The sequence below is a fragment of the Lepidochelys olivacea genome, assembly GCF_965140295.1.
Source record: "Lepidochelys olivacea isolate rLepOli2 genome assembly, chromosome: 9".
In the NCBI taxonomy this organism is placed as follows: domain Eukaryota; kingdom Metazoa; phylum Chordata; order Testudines; family Cheloniidae; genus Lepidochelys; species Lepidochelys olivacea.
This window is the reverse complement of record NC_140419.1, coordinates 101,131,703-101,152,797: the sequence shown is the minus strand read 5'-3', so window position 1 is coordinate 101,152,797 and position 21,095 is coordinate 101,131,703. Positions and strand designations below refer to the sequence as shown.

At 48.9% G+C, this 21,095-nt stretch overlaps 1 protein-coding gene across 3 annotated transcripts in view; it reads left to right on the top strand.

The window, feature by feature from the left end:
* SLC6A14 (solute carrier family 6 member 14) overlaps positions 1-8,181 on the top strand; it is a 28,612-nt gene extending 20,431 nt beyond the window's left edge. Inside the window, exons 11-14 of one of the 3 annotated variants that reach the window (XM_084639409.1) lie at positions 152-251; positions 754-863; positions 1,897-2,064; positions 6,201-8,181. In XM_084639409.1, the coding sequence (XP_084495535.1) occupies positions 152-251; positions 754-863; positions 1,897-2,064; positions 6,201-6,350 (528 nt within the window). In that variant the 3' untranslated portion in view covers positions 6,351-8,181. Of the gene's footprint in view, positions 1-151; positions 252-753; positions 864-1,399; positions 1,514-1,896; positions 2,065-6,200 lie in introns of those variants that run through there. The other 2 variants (XM_084639411.1, XM_084639410.1) reach the window with 2 other exon arrangements.
* Positions 8,182-21,095: the final 12,914 nt, after the last annotated feature.

Here is a 21,095-nt window from a genome sequence, read left to right as displayed (position 1 = left end):
TGCAATGAATGAGATCTACCCCTGGAAAATGGGGGTTTTAAACAAAAGCCCAGACTGAGGTTGAATTCAGCTGGCATGAATTCCTCGTATTGCCATGCAAAAGGTTACTAGCACGGGGTGAAAAGCTAGCTCTTTATTGTTTGTTTTGCAGGCAGGAATTTACTGGGTTAACCTAGTGGATCATTTCTGTGCTGGATGGGGGATCCTTTTTGCAGCGGTCCTGGAAATAATGGGCATTAGCTGGATTTATGGTAAATCACTGACACTGGAAAATCAAGCTGTGGCAATGCAAATAATCCTGGTCATATCACAGTCATAAAAACAAAACATGCTACAGAAAAATTTGCATAATATCTCAATGGTTAAAAATATCTCCTGTTCCAAATCATTAGAGCATAAGAATGGCCATACTGGGTCAGATCAAAGGTCCATCCAGTATCCTGTCTTCTGAAGTGGCTAATGCCAGATGCTTCAAAGGGAATGAACAGAACAGGGCAATCACTGAGTGATCCATACCCTGTTGTCCACTCCCGGCTTCTGGCACTCAGAGGCTAGGGACGCTCAGAGCATGGGGTTTCATCACTGCCCATCCTGGCAAATAGCCATTTCTGGACCTATCCTCCATGAACTGATAATTATAAGGAGCAATGCATCCATGCTTTGTAAAGCTCCTTATACTTGCTTTCTGTACATCATAAAACCCATGTTCTAGACCCCAATCTTACAGTGCACTCTTTGGCCATCTTTCAACAGGAGGAAACAGATTTATCCAAGACATTGAAATGATGATTGGAAAGAAGAGCTGGTGGTTCTGGCTGTGGTGGAGAGCATGCTGGTTCTTCATTACCCCTGTTCTCTTATGTGTAAGTACCACGGTTGAACTACTTTGAGTTTTTGGCCAAGAACATATTCATTCCAGGTTGAACAGTTTCCATGTAGAGATTTGGGGCTGCATCTTTGGCCCCTTTGAGCCTGTTTTAAAGCCAGTGTAACAGGCCAGCTGAGGAGTCTCCACACGTGGAAGAAACGTGGGTGGTGGTGAGCCATTGTGGCAACTCAGACGCCATCCCTGCGAAGCGTCCCGCCCTGGGCACAGGACACGTGACTGGTGCCCTGTGCTCTGGCAGTGCCGGGCCATTGCAACTGGGGCTGAAATTTAAAACAGCCCGGGGTGGCTCCTCTGCACTGGGCCAGTGCCTAGCAACTCAAGAGTTAAGGAATGCACATTCGGCACATCCCTTACTCTTCAGGTTCTTTCAGATCATTGCTACTTTGTGCTCTCGTGTGCTTCTGATCTTTAATATGTGCACTATGTAAAAAAAACAACAACAAAAAAACCCCACACCTGCAACTGTTGCATATCCCTTTCTAGCAACAACATTATCTCTAATCTCTCTAGGATACCCGTGAGGAAATGCCTAATATAAATATCTTACCTGTGCAGGAATGTTCTCCAGAACTTAACTCAGCATTCTTTGCCCCAATCCTGTAAACATTCGACTAGCGCATAGAGGTATAGTGAGTCATCCCTTCCACATCCTCAGAGCATGGCTGTGCATGCAAACCGAATGTGTGAGAAATGTGCCTGCCGAGCTATGCGGATTTCCGAGCAACACGGGTGTTTAGATATAAAAAAATACGGAAAGCGTATGCATGCATGTCAATGGATACTTATAGGTCAGTAGGGGGCGATGCATGATGATGCTTATTGCCTGACCACATTTGGAAACAAAACCCTGAACTGCAAGCCAGAGACTGTCTACAGAAAGCACCTTAGATTGCTGTCAAAGCAGCAGCGGTTCACTTGGAGATAAACTGGTAAATTGTGTGTTCTGTAATCAGTACAAATCAGTCTGAGCTTTAGTCAAGTTTTCTCCCTCTTCTTTTTTTTAACAGGTGATTTTATGCTGGTCTTTGGTCGCATTTTCACCTCCCAAGTATGGCTCAGTCGAATACCCTGCATGGGGAACTGCTGTGGGCTGGTGTATGATTGTCTTCTGCATCATCTGGATTCCCATTGTTGCAATTGTAAAAATAGTGAAAGCTCAAGGAAACCTGTGGCAGGTGAGGGCCTAAGAGAACATTTGCAATAGGACCACAGGGTCAGCTGTCCTGATGGAAGTTAATGGGGACGCTTACAGTGACTTCACTGGGGGCAGGATCAGACCCTGACTTCTCACATTAATCAGATAAACTTGTTGGATCAAAACAAATCCCTGGCATTGGCAGAGATGAATTTGGCCCGATTGGCTGTCATACGAAGGCAATCAGTAATTCCCTTGGAATTTCATAGTCATTTGGCAGTGGTCAGTGTTTCCCTGTGGTAAAGACATGCAGTCCGTCCTGATCTGCATGGTCTCATTTACTGTTTCCATTGTTATTCCAGTGCTGAACTATGCAATTTCAAATCTACAGTCACGCTCGCATCTTCACTCGGGCCCCATCCCACTGTAGTTAATGAGGGTTCGGATTGAGGAAGAGACAAAGTGGGTGACCAACTTCTCTTGGTGAGAGAGACAAGCTTTCAAAATACACAGAGCTCTTCAGGCCTGGGAAAGGTTCTGAGAGTGTCAGAGCTAAATACAAGGAGGACTTGTGGCACCTTAGAGACTAACCAATTTATTAGAGCATAAGCTTTCGTGAGCTACAGCTCACTTCCTCAGATGCATACCGTGGAAACACATCCGATGAAGTGAGCTGTAGCTCACGAAAGCTTATGCTCTAATAAATTGGTTAGTCTCTAAGGTGCCACAAGTCCTCCTTTTCTTTTTGCGAATACAGACTAACACGGCTGCTACTCTGAGAGCTAAATACAGGGTCAAACCGATAGTTTAGCATAAGTAATTAGCACATATTCTGAGGGACCATTCAAGGTAAAATGGCCCATTAACACCCCTGTAGTCACAGGACAAAAAGGGGAGGGGAGTAGTGGGTATAGATTGTTGTAATAAGCCATAAATCCAGTGTCTTTATTAAGACCATGTGTTTTAGTGTCTAGCAAAGTGATTAATTTAAGCTCCTAGGCTCGTCTTTTGAAGGTGTTGTGCAGATTTCCCTGGAGGACGAGGACCGAGAGGTCAGATGTAGAGTGATCGCTTTGGGAAAAGTGCTCACCCACAGGTGACAGGGCGTTTTTGCCTTTTATCATTTTCCTGTGTGAGCTCATTCGAGGGCATAGTGATTGTCGGGTTTCACCCACGCGGGTGTAATTGGGCATTGAGTGCACTGGATGAGGTACACCACACGTTGGGATAGGCTTGTGTAGGACCGTGGATCCTGGAAGGTGTGTTGTGGGGGTGATGATCATCGTATCGTGGAGCTATGCCTGCAGGTTTTGCATCAATTGTTCTGGCAGGGTCTGGTGCTGCTTTCATAGAATACCAGGGTGGGAAGGGACCTCAGGACGTCACCTAGTCCAACCCCCTGCTCAAAGCAGGACCAAGCTCCAACTAGTTGGTGTGTTCTGGTCTGTGAGGTGCTTGCTTGTGGTGATGAGCTTGGAGAGGCTGGGGGGTGGTTTGATGGCCAGAAGAGGGGGTTCAGGAAATATTTCTTTCCAAATAGGGTTCCCATTGAGTGGGGGTGTAATTGTTTGATGTTACCCCATATGGGTTCCAGTGTGAGATGGTAGGGGACAACGAGGGGTGTGCGGTTGGAGGGGGGTCTTATTTCTGTATTGAAACAGTTTCTTTCTGGGGATTTTGGTGGCCTGTTCCATGATGTGATCTACTTCTCAGGTAGAGTGTCCTTGTATGGTGAAGGCAGTTTTAAATGTTTTAAGGTGTATATTCCAGACTTTCTCCTGGAAGAATATTCTGTGGTATCTGAGTACCTGGCTGTAGATAACAGATCTCTTGGTGTGTTTGGAGTGGTTACTGGATCTGCGAAAGTAGGTGTGGTGATCTGTGGGTGTCTTGCATACACTTGTCTGAAGGATTCCATTGTTGAAGCTGATCACGATGTTCAGGAAGTTGATGCCAGTGTGGAAGTGCTCTGGAAAGAGTTCAATGGATGGCTGGTGGTGGTTGAAGTTGTGGTGAAAATTGATGAGGGAGTTTGTCATCTGTGCAGAGGATGAAAATATCATCGATGTACCTCTCATATATCGGATAGTGCCTGGATAATAGCCTGGTCCGGCTGGCAGTGTGCCCAGGCCCGGGCGTATTTGCCAGCTCCTAGACTCGAAGGCCAGAAGGTACCATCATGATCATCTTGCAGGCCACAGAGCTTCACCCACCCACTCCTGTAATTGACCCCCTAGCCTCGGACTGAGTAACTGACGTCCTCAAAGCATGGTTTAAAGACGTCAAGGGACAGAGAACCCACCATTTACACGAGTTTAAGCCTGCAAGAGACCCTGTGCCCCAGGCTGCAGAGGAAGGCAAACCCTGCCCCCGCCCCGGCTAAGTTCCCTGTAAGCTGCGGGGCCACAGAGCAGCCTACCTAGTGCCACACAGGTGCTCAGGGAACCCTCCTGGGGACCTGCCGCGGCTGGGCGCGGGGCACCCCTCCCTTGGCCCCCACCTAGCCCGGCCCCAACCTGCTGCAGCGCCCCTCCCCCAGCCCCAACTCTGCTGCAGCCCAGACTGGCGGTCGGGGCGCCCGCCCAGACCCAGGCGTGGCCAGGGTGGCCCCAGGTGCAGCTGGGGTGGCCCGGCCCCAGGTGCGGCCAGGGCAGCCCTCCCCTGGCCCGGACCTGCTGGGGCCCGGGAAGGGATGCCTATCCTGCAGCCCAACCCCAGAACTACTTCTGCGGGAAGAGGCGCCTCTCCCCCCTCAACCCAGGTGCTTCTGCGGGGAGAGAGAGCTGCGGGGCGGGGGAATCCTCTCTCCTCACTGTTGCCCCAGAGCACCCTCCTGCACCCCAAATCCCTCGTCCCTGGCCCCACGCCTGAGCCCCTCATCCCTGGCCCCAACCCAGAGCCCGCACCCCCAGCTGGAGCCCTCACACCGCTGCACCCCAACCCTCTGCCCCAGGCCTGAGCCCCCGCCACACTCCGAACCCCATGGCCCCACCCCCACCACGTGAATTTTGTTATGTGCACATCGATATGAAGGTCATGTGTCACATATCGCCTCCATATTGGTGCACATAAAATTCATTCCGCACATGGGTGGGGAAAAATTAGGGGGAACTCTGCCCCCAGGGTCTCTGACAATCTGACCCGGGGGAAAATTCCTTCCCGATCTCAAATATGGCGATCAGTGAGACCATGCGCATGTGGGTGAGACCCAGCAGCAAGATACCTGGGAACGAATTCTCTGGAGTAACTCGGAGCCCGTCCCATCACCAGCCATTGGAGAGATTTGCTGTGTGTAGCAGGTCGGCTACACGCCATTGCGAGCAGTCTCATCATACCATCCCTCCACAAATTTATCGAGCTCGGGCTTGACGCTGGTTAGGTTTTTTGCCCCCACTGCTTCCCTTGGAAGGCTGCTCCAGAACTTCACTCCTCTGATGGTAGAAACCTTCGTCTAATTTCAAGCCTAAACTTGTCAATGGCCAGTTTATATCCCTTTGTTCTTCAGCTCATTTAATTTCAGCAAATAGGATTGCAGCATGCAGATGAATTGAGCTGCAGGACAAAAGATGGAGACAGGGAAGAGGAGGAACGGGGAAACGGTCACCTATTTCGGATGTCACCTTTCACCATGGAGTGAGCACGGGGCAGCTGCAAGGGAAGCAGCGGAGAGCAAACAAGATGTGTAGGGGAGGGACCTCTGCTAGTGTAACCCACGCACCTCCTGGGGGTGGTGTTCGGTAGTGGCACCGAGATCACTTCGAGCAGACTCATTTTCTCTCTGTAGCCTTAGCTAGCAGCCGGCTGGCTTTTAGCTCATGCGGTAGAGGCTCATGCACTAAGCTCCAGAGACCCCGCCCCCCCACCGCTGACGACCGGGGTCTGTCGGCACTACACTAGCACAAGTCCATCAGCCCAGGCACTCTTGCAGAACGAGCTTTAAATGCAGCTGAACTTCCTGGGCACTTGTGATTTGTAACCAAATGTTTGGATTGCTTTGATTTTGTACCTGAGGTGGGTTTTGGGGCGCGGGGAGGTCAGTGTTTCGATTTCTCCCCACTGTTCAGCAAAATGTACCAAATAAAGCATGGTGCAGAGAATAAAAACCTGCAAGGAAATATCAGCAGAAACAACGGAGAAATTAAATCCTCTTTGGGGACTGTATTTTTTGCTTCCCAGCGTATTGTGAGCTGCTGCCGGCCAGCTGCTAACTGGGGACCCTTCCTGGAATGTCACCGAGGAGAAAGGTACAGCCACATGGTAGATCCCCACAAGGAAAGAGACCAGGAGATCCCCACTGTGGATGGCTTCGTGCACAAGCTGCAATGAGACGCCTGCCCTGGGCTGCATTATTTTTTAACACAAATGTATTTTCTTTTTGTTTAATGTTGGAAAATAGTGATTCAAAATATTGAAAGCCATACTATTTATTGTTAGCTCTGCCTGTACAGGGAGGAGCAGGGCATGAAGTAGAGAGGAAAGCTCAAGCCCACGGGCTGGGAGGGCAGGAAAATACACTCCAGCCTCTCAGAACGTAGGGACTGGGAGCAGTCTGTAGTGCAGCTGGCCTGCAGATGCTGCTAAGGGAGGATGTATTGCACAGGGCTTGGGCCGCGGGGCTCTGTGCTGGGCACGTACCAACAAGCCAGGATCCCAAGGCACCTCCCTGCGCGCTCTGTTTTCCGGAGCTGGCGCACAGCTCAGGCTGATAGGTTGCTGCTCTCTGGCTCAGCAGCCCAGGGGAAGTGAATAATTGCTGCTGTCTGGGCCTTCCTCAGGTTTCTCAGGGCTTTTCATAGAATATCAGGGTTGGAAGGGACCTCAGGAGGTCATCTAGTCCAACCCCCTGCTCAAAGCAGGACTAATCCCCAATTTTTGCCCCAGATACCTAAATGGCCCCCCTCAAGGATTGAACTCGCAACCCTGGGTTTAGCAGGTCAATGCTCAAACCACTGAGCTATCCCTCCCCCCTATTGGTGCTGAGAAAAACGTGCATCTGTGTCATTTGTGTCTCTCGACATTGAGGGGTGACAAGCTGCCTTGCTGATGAGGATAGAAAGTGGCGAGGGAAGTTCCCATAGAGTTATCATTGTTTCCACGGGAATTCCTCCGGGGTCACCTTTTGGTATGGTGTAAATACGGTCAGCATTCACTTGTCTGGTCCTCGCACCCCAGCTTCCTTAGCACTGACACTGCAGTAGAAACTTTCACCCTGCAGCTTTTGGTCCTTCTGTTTTTCCTGCACCATGCACGGCTTTACCCATCCTTCCCTTCTCTGGAGCCCACACTCAAGGCAAAGCTCCGCCTGGCCAGGGGCGCCGCACCAGGCCTGCATGCTACTTAAGCCTTCAACAAAGAGCACAGGTGGGACTTAAGTGTGGCCCAGACCTTGTGCTGGTGATCTGCACAGGAGAGCAGAATTTCACCCTGAGTGTAGGTTATAATTGCCATTCAGCATTTGCAACAACACCAGCCTCAACCACTCCAAAATCATGAGTGGGGACCCCCAAAATCATGGGATTGGCTTAAAAACCATGAGAGTTGGGTTCTTTTATTTGCCTTCTGGTGTTTGTGGCTTTAGGGTTCACAGTTTTCAGCTCTTCTTGGCATTGATGGGGCTAGAAACTTACTTTGCTTTTTAAATGAAAGCTGAGGTTTGCACATAATCACATGACTCCAGGAGCTGTATCTTTAAGAACAAACACCAAATCTCGTGAGATTTCGGAGCATTGAATTTGTTCATTCATTTGCTGCCAAATATGGAATGGGTGGTCTGGCTAAGGGGTGCTGACCATGCAGACATTGCCTGGAAAGCCCAGCCCCACACAGAAATCATATTAAATGAACAATTGAAACTTGTGCCTGTAGAATAGAGGATTTCTATTTTGCATTATTTAAAAAGTTGGGTGGGATTTATTTTTCCCGCATGTTAACTCTGGGGTTTTTTTTTTTTTGAAACAAGATGGCAGGGTGATCAAGTACCAGATCCGCTCAGTGGTATCTTACTAATTCTGGGCTGGGGTGGGGCCGGAGAGCTGAGGGCTGGCTGTGCTGTATACACAGACCTACATTTTGAACTGGCATTTTTATGATAAATTAACTATCGTGTTACTGTTTTTAGCAAATAAAATGTAGAGTTTTTACAACTTTTGGAACCAGATGATCCAACTGGTCTCTCTTGTCTCCCACTGGGTAGAAAATCACCTAAAGAAAGCACCAGCGGTTCTTACCTGAGATTGTCAGAGCAGCTTTGTAGTGCAGCAAGACTGCGGTGTCCTGAAGTGGGGATGAGGGAAGCCCCATCCTGGAGGTGTTTTACTGTGGAAGCCAGGAACAGACATAACAGACCTGGTCATGAGCTGCAATCCAGACCCAGCGCAGAGGGCCCAGATAGCAGCCTGGTTTCCCTAGCTGGCAATTCCTCCAGCATGGAGAAGTGTATGGCTATCACTGACCCCATGTAGTCAGGTCCTGTGTCACCTGATCCCAGCTGCCCTGGGGAGATGGGGCAAGCTGGAGGTTTGGCTGGAGTGCACTGTTGCTCCTGGGCTGGCAAACAGCCCCCTTGGAAGCTATTAGCTTGAATATGTTAGAGCAGCCTCTAGGCTCTGGGGCCAGGGTTTTCATGGCACCAACCCCATGGTCCGGGAGCTGCTCTCCAGTGGGAGGCTGGGGACAGAGAGAGAGGCTGGGAGTGAGAATCTCCCTGGCTCCAGCTTGCCTTGCACCAAGCAGAAGAGCTGGCAAGGTGTGAGGAGGGGCAGTGATCTGTGCCTGGCAAAGGGAGGGCAAGGGAAGGAGCAGAGAAAGAATCCAGAGGTTAAGCTATAAATAGAATGTCATACCCCAAATGGGGGGAAAGTGAATCCAGCCCAAAACATGACCCAGAGGCTCAGCAGAGGGTAAACAGGGGCTTTGGAGAAAGTGGATAATACACCCCTCTCCGTGTACCGCAAACGTGCCATACTGCTGGGATCTCCACCAGCTGCAGCAGCCAGGACATCTCTCCTCACCCTCTTCGTGCAGCACTTCCCTGGCTGGAACTCCCTGAATCACTTTCATGATCCTATCGCAGCTCGGCCTCCCATGTGCGGCCCATAAACGAGACAGCAAGCAGCTTCCCTAGAGCCTGGGGAATCAGGCCAAGCCATATGGGCCAAACCCACTCTTGGGAAATCGTGGGACTCTTGGGAAATCACTCCCGAGACTACAGAGCCCTGGTGGCTGGCATAGCCCCTTGCTGCCACTCCTGGTGGGGCACAATTCCTTCCATGTCTTTAGGAGCCAAGATTCCCCCACCACAGCCCTTGGCCTAACAGCTGAGACAGGTGCTGTCTCCTCACCCATTCAGTCCTCGTTCTTCGGGAGTCGATTGAGCTGATCTCCAGCACAGCTCCTGGGGGAGGGCACAGTCCATTAAAGCTGGGCTTAGCACCCTGCTCGCATCAGGGCTGGTCAAACAATGGGAATTCTCCTTTGCAAAATATTCCAAACAGAAAGGAAATGGTTTGTTTTGTTCAAAATCTTTTTTCCCCCTTTTGGAAGAAATCATTGAAAACAAACAATTTCCTCTTGATGCAAACTGAATTGAATTGAGCCAAATACTTTTATGTTTTTTTTTTTAAATTCCTTTCCCCTCTTTCTCTCTCTTTGGGGCAGGGGGGAGGGAAAAGGCAGAAAAACCAAACAGAACCATCACTTCGATTCCGTTCGGTTTGAATCCAAATGAAAATGTGAATTTTGATTGTTGGTAGTAGAGTGAGAAGCTTTTGACTGATGTGAACATTTTCATAAGGTCAATAGCTATTTTTTGTCAAATCCCCTCCTCCTTTTTTGACCAAAACCCCTTCCTTCCTTCCCTAATTAATGTCTACGGAATGCCCTTGGGTGGGGTGTTTTACTCTCTAGTCACGGTGCATGTTGGTGTTTGGCCAGTAGGGGACAGTGTGGGTTTGCTGCTTTTTCTCTTTCCTCTCTCGCTCAGGTGCACTCCTAAGATGCAGTATCATGGCACAGCGCTGGGGAAGAGATGGCAAGGTACGCACGCTGTTTGTTGTATTCCAGAGTCTGCCGCCACGCCTAATACGGACTGTTAGACTCAGAGGTGGCCCCTAGCTTACGCTCTTCTTTGTGTTCATGAGAGGCTTCACTGAGGATTTCATTTGAAAGCAGAAATGCTTGTAGCTAAATTTCTTGGTCTGATTCTGGCCTCACACCCATTTCACAGCAGTTTTACCTCATTGCCATTACTCCCGATTTACATTCGTGTCCCTGAGACCGGAATCAGATTCATGGTATCTATTGCTCTTCTTCACGCTTGGGTGATGCATGAAAATTCGCCATGATCCTCCCCGCCCAAGTTTTAGTCACAGGTGTTTTTAGTAAAAGTCATGGACAGGTCACTGGCTGTGAATTTTTGTTTGCTGCCTGTGACCTGTCCCTGACTTTTACTAAAAATGCCCGTGACTAGAACGTAACCTTACTACGGGTGTGTGGGGGCGCTGCTTCCCGGGCCATGAGACCCACCGCCCCGACACAGTCATGGGCAGAAGGAAGGAGCAATGAATAAAGGGAAACCGAAGCAATGCCCCCCTCCCGCTGGCCTTGCAGAATGCTCAGTGCAAACGAGGCAGCAATTACCACAAAACATGCCATCGAAAAACAATGGCTTCCCCTGCACTCCTCTCAGCTGGCAGGCCCCCGACCACCCCTCCGGATACACTGAGGCACAAAGGTATTTTCCCTTGTGATCAATGGACAGACATTTGCTTTTGCTTTAGCTGCTACACCTGGCAGCGTGGCCCCTGTGCATTCCTAAGGGGCTGGCACCAACTGCCGCATTTTTGTGGCAGAGTGATTCAAGCAAATATGTGTTCAGCTCCCCAGTTGTCTCATCCATTTCTGGGGGGCGGGGGGTGTCTCCTACCACAACACTCCTGGCAGCTTAAAGGGCGTTGCAGGGAAGCTGCGTAGTTCGGCACATGGAGACAAGCTGATGGGAGCTGCATGCACTGCTATGCAGAACGCATTGATGTCCACGGGCCTCTTTGCACTGATGCTCTGTACTCCCTGCACTGCATTTGTCAACTAGGTGCAGGCAAATGGGCTCTTCAGCAGCTCGGGCTGGAACACATTAGTTTTGTCTGCGGCTTTTGGGGCAAGAAACCAGTATCTGGTTGCAACCGTACAGTCCCAATGGTCGCTGCTGTTCTCCAGCCTGCACCAGAAGGGCTGGAATCCCCCCCCGGCCTTTGCACAAGTGTGCAGTGGGGAGCAGGGGGGAGCGAGTGTGCAGAGCCCTTTGCCCTGCTCCTTGTGCAGCGTGGGTCAGAGATAAGCACTCCTGGGAGTAAGGGGACAGCTCATTCCTCTTGCCAATGGGACTGGCTCCCCCCCAGCCTCACACGCACTGCTCAGCAGAGCTCACAGCCACATGAGGAGCGCTAAAGCCCTGGGAGTGTGGACACCAGGTGCCCAGGATAGGGCTGCTCAGAAAATGGATTAGCCGTTCAGTGAGGAATTCCTCCAGTTTGAGCTCTGGTTTCCATCTGAACCTGAGTGAGAAGCTGCGGTGTCCTGCGGAGTGCCAATCCCCCTCCCCCCCGCCCCAGCTTTGAGTCAGGAACGCTGAAATGTTTCGTATTCTTCATTTTCTTCGTGTCGTGACAGCGTAACGCAATGTGAAGCCATCTATTGTATAACAGCCATCTAAGTGTGATGTGATATTTAAGTTAATAGGTCAATAGCATAAGAAAGTTAAAACAAAATGAACTGAAATGCTCAAGGCAAAACAAGAGGGTTTTGCCCTGTCGAAAGGAGACGTTTTGACAACAAAACGAGAAAGTTGCAATGTTTCATTTCAGCTTTTTTCTGTATAAACTTTTGTCAAAGTCAATGCGCCCGCCGAACGCTTCGGCTTGGACATCCCTGCGTTGTCTGATGGCCAGCTGGTGTCTTTCCATGGTTTTGACCAGCTCTACCCAAGAGGCCCCTGAGGGGCCAGCTCCTGATCACGTGGTATCAGTGCTGTATCCCGAGCAGCGTTCTCCTGCCATGGCGAAGCCAGGCTGGCGGGAACAGGGAACACACGTGCGCCACTGTGACGGGCCTACACGGGGAGCAGTGCATCAGCCCCAGGGTCTGCAGGGACCTTCGTCACTTTCCCCTCTTGCTTTGCAACCGCCTCTCAGGGAGTTCCTTGGGCAGCTGCCATTGTTGTCTCAGGATACGTTGCCTGACCTGCTGGCATGAGAGAACTGGGGAGGGGAATGCAAGGAGGGGGTCACTGGTAGTACTTTCAGCTTGGGGACACCCAACAAAATCCTGAAGAAACCATATTGCCCAGGGGAGCCAAGGACCAGGGTCAGCATATGGAAACAAGGAGGCCCCATATAGATAACCCTGGCCTCCAGTGGATGTCCTCAGAGCAGGTAAGAGGTGTCTCCAACCCCTTCTCCAAAGGACGAATCAGGAGAATACAGGGTACGTCTAGCCTGAAATGTGGGCTGTGATTGCAGTGAATCGAGCCAGCTCAGGTCCCAGAGCAGTGAAGCCGTGGCAGCTGGCACGTCGGGGCAGGCTGTACTGGTCTGCCTGGAGCCCCAGGGAACTCTTGCGGTGCAAGCCCACGCTGAATTCTGCGCTGCCATGAGCTTCGCTGCTCCACTGCCCAAGCTAGCTAGAGTAAAGGAAGTTTACACTTGAAATTAGACGACGGTTTCTAACCATCAGAGGAGTGAAGTTTTGGAACAGCCTTCCAAGGGAAGCAGTGGGGGCAAAAGATCTATCTGGCTTTAAGATTAAACTCGGTAAGTTTATGGAGGAGATGGTATGATGGGATAACATGATTTTGGCAATTAGCTGATCTTTAAATATTCATGGTAAATAGGCCCAATGGCCTGTGATGGGATGTTAGATGGGGTGGGATCTGAGTTATCCAGGAAAGAATTTTCTGTAGTATCTGGCTGGTGAACCTTGCCCACATGCTCAAGGTTTAGCTGATCGCCATATTTGGGGTTGGGAAGGAATTTTCCTCCAGGGCAGATTGGAAGAGGCCCTGGAGGTTTTTCGCGTTCCTCTGTAGCATGGGGCACAAGTCACTTGCTGGAGGATTCTCTGCTCCTTGAAGTCTGTAAACCACGAGTTGAGGACTTCAATAGCTCAGACATAGATGAGAGGTTTATCGCAGAAGTGGGCGGGTGGGATTCTGTGGCCTGCATTGTGCAGGAGGTCGGACTAGATGATCATAATGGTCCCTTCTGACCTTAGTATCTATGAATCTATAAAGCCACTTGAGCACCATTTGAACCAATGATTGCAGGACAGATGTAGCGTCAGGGAGTGCCAGCTTGTGAGGTTTTCACTTCCCCCTCCCGTGGATTAAGAACAGCCAGACTGGGTCAGACCAATGGTCCATCTAGCCCAGTATCCTGTCTTCCAACAGTGGCTGGTGCCAGGCACTGCAAAGGGAGTGAATGGAACAGGGCAATTTTCAAGTGATCCATCCCCTGTCTTTCACTCCCAGTCAGAGGTTTAGGGACACCCAGAGCCCTGACCCCTGGCTAATAGCCATTGATGAACCTGTCCTCTAGGAACTTATCTAATTCTTTTTTGAACCCAGTTATACTTTTGGCCTTCACAGCATCCGCTGGCAATGAGTTCCACAGGTTGACTGTGTTGTGTGAAGGACTTCCTTCTGTTTGTTTTAAACCTGCTGCCAATTACTTTCAGTGCGTGACCCCTGGTTCATGTGTTATGAGAAGGAGTAAATAACACTTCCTGATTCACATTCTCCACACCCGGCATGATTGTATAGACCTCTCTCAATCCCCCTGCGTCGTCTCTTTTCCAAGCTGAACAGGCCCAGTCTTTCTAATCTCGCCTCATGTGGAAGCTGTTCCAGACCTCTCATCATTTCTGTGGCCCTTCTCTGTATTTTTTCCATTTCTAATGCATCCTTTTTTGAGACGGGGCAACCGGGACTGCACACAGTACTCAAGGTGTGGGCATATCATGGATTTATATAGTGGGACTCTCTACCAAAATAAAATAACAGCACCGGGAAGGGAAGGTAAAGAGAAAACAAGAAATTGAAAGACGGGAATCCAAGCGGAAAGTTAGACAGATGACGAGGGAGGAATAAAAAAATATTGCTCGAGCATGCAGGGGTGTAATCAGGAAGGCCAAAGCATAATTGGAGTTGTAGCTAGCAAGGAATGTAAAGGGTAACAAGAAAGGTATGTTAGCAACAAGTAGAAGGTCAGTGAAAGTGTGGGACCCCTACTGAATGCGGGAGGCAACCTAGTGACAGATGTAGTGGAAAAAGCTGAAGTACTCAATGCTTTTTTTGTCTTGGTCTTCATAGGCAAGATTAGCTCCCAGACTGCTGCCCTGGAGGTGAGCAGCCCTCAGTGGTGAAAGAACAGGTCAAGGACTATTTAGAAAAGCTGGACATGCACGAGTCCTTGGGGCTGGATTTAACACATCCGAGGGTGCTGAGGGAGTTGGCTGATGTAATTGCAGAGCCATTGGCCATTATCTCTGAAAACTCATGGCAATTGGGGGAGGTCGCAGATAATTGCAAAAAGGCAATTATAGTGCCCATCTTCAAAAGAGGGAAGAAGAAGAATCTGGGGAACTACAGACCAGTCAGCCTCACCTCAGTCCCTGGAAAAATCATGGAGTGGAATCCATTTTGAAGCACTTGGAGGAGAGGAAGGTGATCAGGAACAGTCTACATGGATTCACCAAGGGCAAGTCATGCCTGACCAACATGATTGCCTTCTATGATAAGATAACTGGCTCTGTGGTATGGGGAAAGCGGTGGATGCGATATATCTTGACTTTAGCAAAGCTTTTGATACGGTCTCCCACAGTATTCTTGCCAGCAAGTTAAAGAAATATGGATTGCATGAACGGACTATAAGGTGGATAGAAAACTGGCTAGATCGTTGGGTTCAGGGGGTAGTGATCAATGGCTCCATGTCTAGTTGCCAGCTGGTATCAAGTGGATGCCCCAGGGGTCTGTCCTGTGGCCGGTTTTGTTCCACATCTTCAGTAATGATCTGGATGAGGGGCTGGATTGCACCCTCAGCAAGTTCGCGGATGACACTAAGCTGGGGGGAGGGGTAGATATGATGGAGGGTAGAGATAGTGTCCAGAGTGACCTAGACAAATTGGAAGATTGGGCCAAAAGAAATCTGATGAAATTCAACATGGACAAGTGCAGAGTCCTGCACTTGGGATGGAAGAATCCCATGCACCACTACAGATTAGGGACCGAGTGGCTCGGCAGCAGTTCTGCAGAAAAGGACCTAGGGGTTACAGTGGACAAGAAGCTGGATATGAGTCAACAGTGTGCTCTTGTTGCCACGAAAGCTAACGGCATATTGGGCTGTATTAGTAGGAGCATTGCCAGCAGATTGAGGGAAGTGATTATTCCCCTCTATTCGGCTCTGGTGAGGCCACATCTGGACTATTGTGTCCCGTTTTGGGCCCCCGACTACAGAAAAGATGTGGACAAATTGGGGAGAGTTCAGTGGAGGGCAACAAAAATGATCAGGGGGCTGGGGCACATGACTTATGAGGAGAGGCTGAGGGAACTGCGCTTACTTAGTCTGCAGAAGAGAAAAGTGAGGGAGGATTTGATAGCATCTTTCAACTACCTCAAGGGGGGTTCGAATGAGGATGGAGCTCGGCTGTTCTCAGTGGTGGCAGATGACAGGACAAGGAGTAATGGTCTCAAGTTGCAGTGGGGGAGGTCTAGGTTGGATATTAGAAAACACTATTTCATAAGGAGAGTGGTGAAGCACTGGAATGGGTTCCCTAGGGAGGTGGTGGAATCTCCATCCTTCGAGGTTTTGAAGGCCCAGCTTGACAAGGCCTGGCTGGGATGATTTAGTTGGGGTTGGTCCTGCTGTGAGCAGGGCGTTGGACTAGATGACCTCCTGAGGTCTCTTCCAACCCTACTTTTCTATGATTCTATGATCTCTAAGTAATGAGACAAAAGGCAGGGGGAAGTAAACATGGGCATTTTTTAAAAAAGGGTATTAAACATTCCAGGGGAAATACGAGTACAGGAAGCTTAAAGCATGGCCCAAAAGATCAATGCTTCAGAAAGGGAAAGGGTGCACTATATATGATGTTGCCCTGCAACAATGGCTGCTAAAGTTTGCTGGCTAATAAAAGGTGATAGGCAGATGCTGCTGTCTTTCTGCACTGGAGGCTGTGCATGGCGAAAAGCAATCAGGCCTAGCAGGGAGAAGGGACCTGACAATTGATTTCCTTGTCTGTTTCTTTGCTCTGTTGACATTCACTCCTGGGATTGGATCCGCAGCAAGCCACCAGATGGTCTGGGAGGTGGCGGGGAAAAGGAGCATAATCAAACCTGGGAATTTCAATCAGTCATTTTTTTGGCCGCCTGCATTTGGACAGCAGCAGACAGCACAGGTTTGAGCCCAAACATGCAGTCTATTTTGGGGCACTGGTATTTTTTTCTATTATACCTTTCCTTAGCTCATGATTTCTCCTGAGATTCCCATTCAAACTCCCAGATTTCTCAGGCCTCTCCTGTGCTGGTTACACCGTGCTAAAACCACAGACATATTTATAGATTATTTTTTAAAATATTAGTCCAGGTTCCCCCTGCATTCAGCCTCCAGGATACTCAGAATTCTGGGTAAGCAGGGCAAGGATTCTGCTGGGTGGGCAAAGTGGAGACATTCTTTTGCTCATAAAAGCACTTAACAGGATAGCGCAATTTTGTTCCCAGGGAAATGTCTGATTCTCATTAGTTCTACGTGTCGTGTAGATTTCAGATGTACGACACCAATGCCAGTGTTTAACTCAAATTGCGTGAATGAGATCTACAAAGTAAGTCAAGTTTGAACAAAAATCAGTCCAGCAGTTCAAATTACACATGCCCAATGAATATATATGTGTCTGCACACACACACACGGGCAAATGGCTGAACTTCTATTGCTCAACATTTGCAAAAACAATTCACGTCTGGACAACACTTGAGATATTGCTTGCTGGAAGACTGGGAAAACATTTACAATAGGAGTTGGAATTCAACTTTGAATATGGCATGTGCCATAGTATGGACCATAGTACGTACCATAGTAAGCACACTCATTTGCAGTGCGCAGAAAAAGCTGATATCTTATTGCACTCACGAATATTCAAAGCCCTGCAAGTTAACTTGTATCTGGTGCTTATTAAAAAGGTAGAAATAAAACATTAAGAACATGAAAAAGAAAGATTTCCTCCATCTGTTAAACGACTAGCATGATTAGACGTGGGTGAATTACTACCTTGCTCATTAGAGACACAAGGTGGGGGAGGTAATATCTTTTATTGGACCAACTTCTGTTGCTGAGAGAGACAAGCTCTCCAGCCACCCAGAGCTCTTCAGCTAACTACAGCTCTTTTAACTACCTTGCTTCTGAATTTTAGTCTACAGTGTTTTTCTTTAGTCAAATTTCATCCAAAGGCTTTAAAAACAAACATAAAGAAATGAAAAGGCTAGTCAGGGATAAATAGTCACAGCTATGGATTATGTAGGGAAGACAGAAATATAGAAGGGGAAGATATAGCAATATTAGCAAAGAAGGAGTTGTTTGGGGAGAAATTAGTAACTATGTAGAATATTACAGAGTTATTACGAAGACTAAACTAATTAGAGGAATCTGTTGTAATGCACCTGACTAAAGTGAACGACTAGAATGTGAAATGATTAAACAAATTAAAAAATCATACAGAAGGGCCTTGCGGCGATTATTGGGGTATGGATCAGACTCAAGAGCACGTGAAGTGGCAGAAACGAGGGTGGAGACATGACATTGGGAAGGGCACAGGATCACCTGATAAGGAAGGTGTCAGTATTAGACATGGCTTCGGTGACTAAACTAGTCCAACTGGGCTCCTGGCATCAGTCATAGAGACTCTCCCCTCCTAGAGCCGCTCAGGAAATGGGTATTTTATTCACTATGGAGAATTTCCATGAATATTTAGTTTTATTGGTGGAATCTTTTGTTTGTTTCTGTCAACAAGTTGGAAGTGATATCTTTCTTTCTTTCTTTCATACAGTGGTTAGGATAGGGCATGTGCCTAGAATGGCAGCGGCTAAGTGCAGCTGTCTGAGAGCAGTAGGTTGGCCCCCAGGAGTTTCTGTGCTGGGCAGGATGCTGCTAGGACCTACCATTAGCCCCAGAGCCATAGTCCTGGCCCGTCACCAAGGTTCTAGGTCCTGGTATCATGGGACTTCTGGATGGATGGGACAGACTCCCAGTTACCAGGATTTCCTGTGGGTCAAAGCCTGCAGCTCCTGTTTGAGTTTTGTCCAAGTGTGGGAAGAAGTAACCGCTATTGCCAGCACTCTGGGGTCAGAGCTAGGGGGTGATGTAGCAGTTGTACTAAGATAGTGGCCACAACCCTATGACGCTAGGTGACTTGTGGTGTGGTGGGGAGAAGTAGAGGTTTCTAGGTAGCAGGTGGATGAGACATTAGCTACATCTGCCCGCAAGCAGGTCAGGGTGCAGGCCATTTTGGCCAGTCCCTGCTCCTAATGAAGCTGGGTGGTGACTGGCCAATAGTGACCCATCTAGCAAGATGGGCCAATGCCATCAGCTGGCGGGGAGCAGAATACATCCTTCCACTTTCCCCCAGGGGACAGGTCTGTACCCTAAAGCCAAAGCATGTTCTAAACCCTTGTCTAGAGACTCCAGTGCACTAGTTTGACACAGTATAAGACAAGACATATCTGTATTTGCTCTTCTCGGGATTTCAGATGGATGAAAACCATCTTTTAAAAAATATCCCTGTATGTTGGATTTATGAGTTAGAGGATTCAGAGTTCAACATGTTGACATGACTCTCAAAATGCCAGTCACTTGCAACTGTGCTTTCAACGTTGGAGAGGCAGATTAAATCTGGGGTTTACTAAATACAATCAAACAGAATGGGAGTCTGGGGGCGGGGGGGAAGACACAGCCCAGCACAGGTGTCAGCATACTGGGAATCAGCAAAATCCTGCTTTCCACCCCCTCACTCTGAGACGCAGCGACACTAACCTCATCGAAAGAGCTAGCAGGCCCAGCCCTGGATAGAGTAGCATTTCCATCTGCTCAGAGAGCAGTGCTGCCCCTGGAGTTTTGAAAAACGTGAACGGAGACGTTCTGTGCTCTGTACTTCCATCAGCCAAAATACTTTCTGCAGATCTCACTTCGTTGTCAGCATTGTCTCATGGAGAAGTAATAGAAGTTCCTTCTGTATCACAAACAAAATCTGTGTAAGCAGGGTCTGAATGAACTAGGGTGACCAAGACAGCAAGTGTGAAAAATCGGGACAGAGAGTGGGAGATAAATAGGAGCCCATATAAGAAAAAGACCCCAAAATTGGGACTGTCCCTATAAAATCCGGACATCTGGTCACCCTAGAATGAACTATTACCTGACAGTTAGCTGGGTGGGGGGGGGAGAGACTTCAGGAGCAAACTGTATTTACCTGAACACACCTACTCTGCTTAGATATCCAGCAGATAGAGCCCTGTTGCTCAAAGTGATCAACTTTGGCTGGTGTTGGGTTACAAATCACTTTAGTACTGAATGCCAGGGTAGTGGAATGCTGTTATCAATGTTGTTGTCTTTATTGTATGAATAAAGGGGGGCAAAACTGTGCTCAACCTGTCCCAAAATAGGGGGTCACCCTCAGCTGAAAGGACCTAGTTAAACCAGGGGCTTGAATATCAGAGCCCTGTGACAATAAATAGAGATACGTATCCTAGCCAGATGACATGGACTGTCCCTACTGGTCTGGTTTAACCTGTTCCTCCCAACTGCTCACAGAAAGAACTACACAGGCTTCATTCGGAGCCTCTTTGTTATTTTGAATGCTCAATCAGAGCTGAATTCCGTTGTGGTGGGGCTGTGTTTCTACCCAGCCTGCAAAGAGCTGAAAATGACTAAGAGATGGATTTGTAGTGGTCACAGCAGCAGAAGGTGACTGATGTCTGGTGAACAAGTGGTTGGTGAGGCAGCGAGGAGCAGCGGCTGGCAGCGCGGCCAGGCAGGGAGGAACAGTGGCTGGCAAGATGGCCGGGTGGTGAGGAGCAGCGGCTGGCGGGGCACCCAGCCAAAACAAGCGCTCAGATGGCAAAGCAAGCAAGTGGTCTTCTTCCCCGGGTGGGAGGGGAACTCACACAGATGCGCCTCTGAACCCTGGATCCTCTCTGACCTAGGACAACCCCTGTGAGTTGGGTGTGGAGAGGGAGCAGAGGAGCACAGAAAAGGAATTTTTGGTTGTAGAACTCAAGAACAGGGGGCAGAAGGCTCTGCCCCACGCCCTGGGGGGTGGGTGTCCTGATCACAGTTCTATGATTATGAATCCCGCTTGTGGCATTTTCCCTAATTAATGTTGGGCGACTTCCCTCCTTTCATTAAAAGTTTCTGTTCTACACTCAGACTCTGTGCTTGTGAGTAGGGAAGTATTGCCTCTCAGAGGTTCCCAGGGATGGGGTGTAATTTTTCCAGGTGACTGGACGGGGGCTTGAGCCGGTTCTGTGTTGTGTTGTTGAAAAGGAACCCCTAGATATTGAACCCGCCCTGGTTGCTGCCGGCTCCACCTGGCAGAAGGGTTACATCTGCAAACAGTCTACGTTCTCAACTCACTGTAACGTTTTCACTTGAAAAGCCTATTTTTAGTGAAATGGATGTACCTTTATTTCTCCTTTTTTCGTCCTAGATGTCAAACATTTGCCTTCACTCCCCCTGGTGTTGGAATTCTACCAGGACAGAATCCTGGTCCCTGTCAAGAATGGAGCTAGGAAACAGGGTTGAACTCTGCCCAACTTTAATCATGCAAACAGAGCCCCTGATGACAACAGAACTACTCACATGAAGAAGGTGGCTTGAACTGAACTTCTTGGTTCCCAGCTCTTGTGCTTGGAAGTCAGTCTATGTCCAGGCTGTCTCCACAGTTCCAGCTGCTGAGCTCCACTCTTGCTATCCTGGAGGTTAGGATTTTTTGTCTCCCTTATATTGTCTTTATTTTCTAAATTAATTTACGAGTATAGT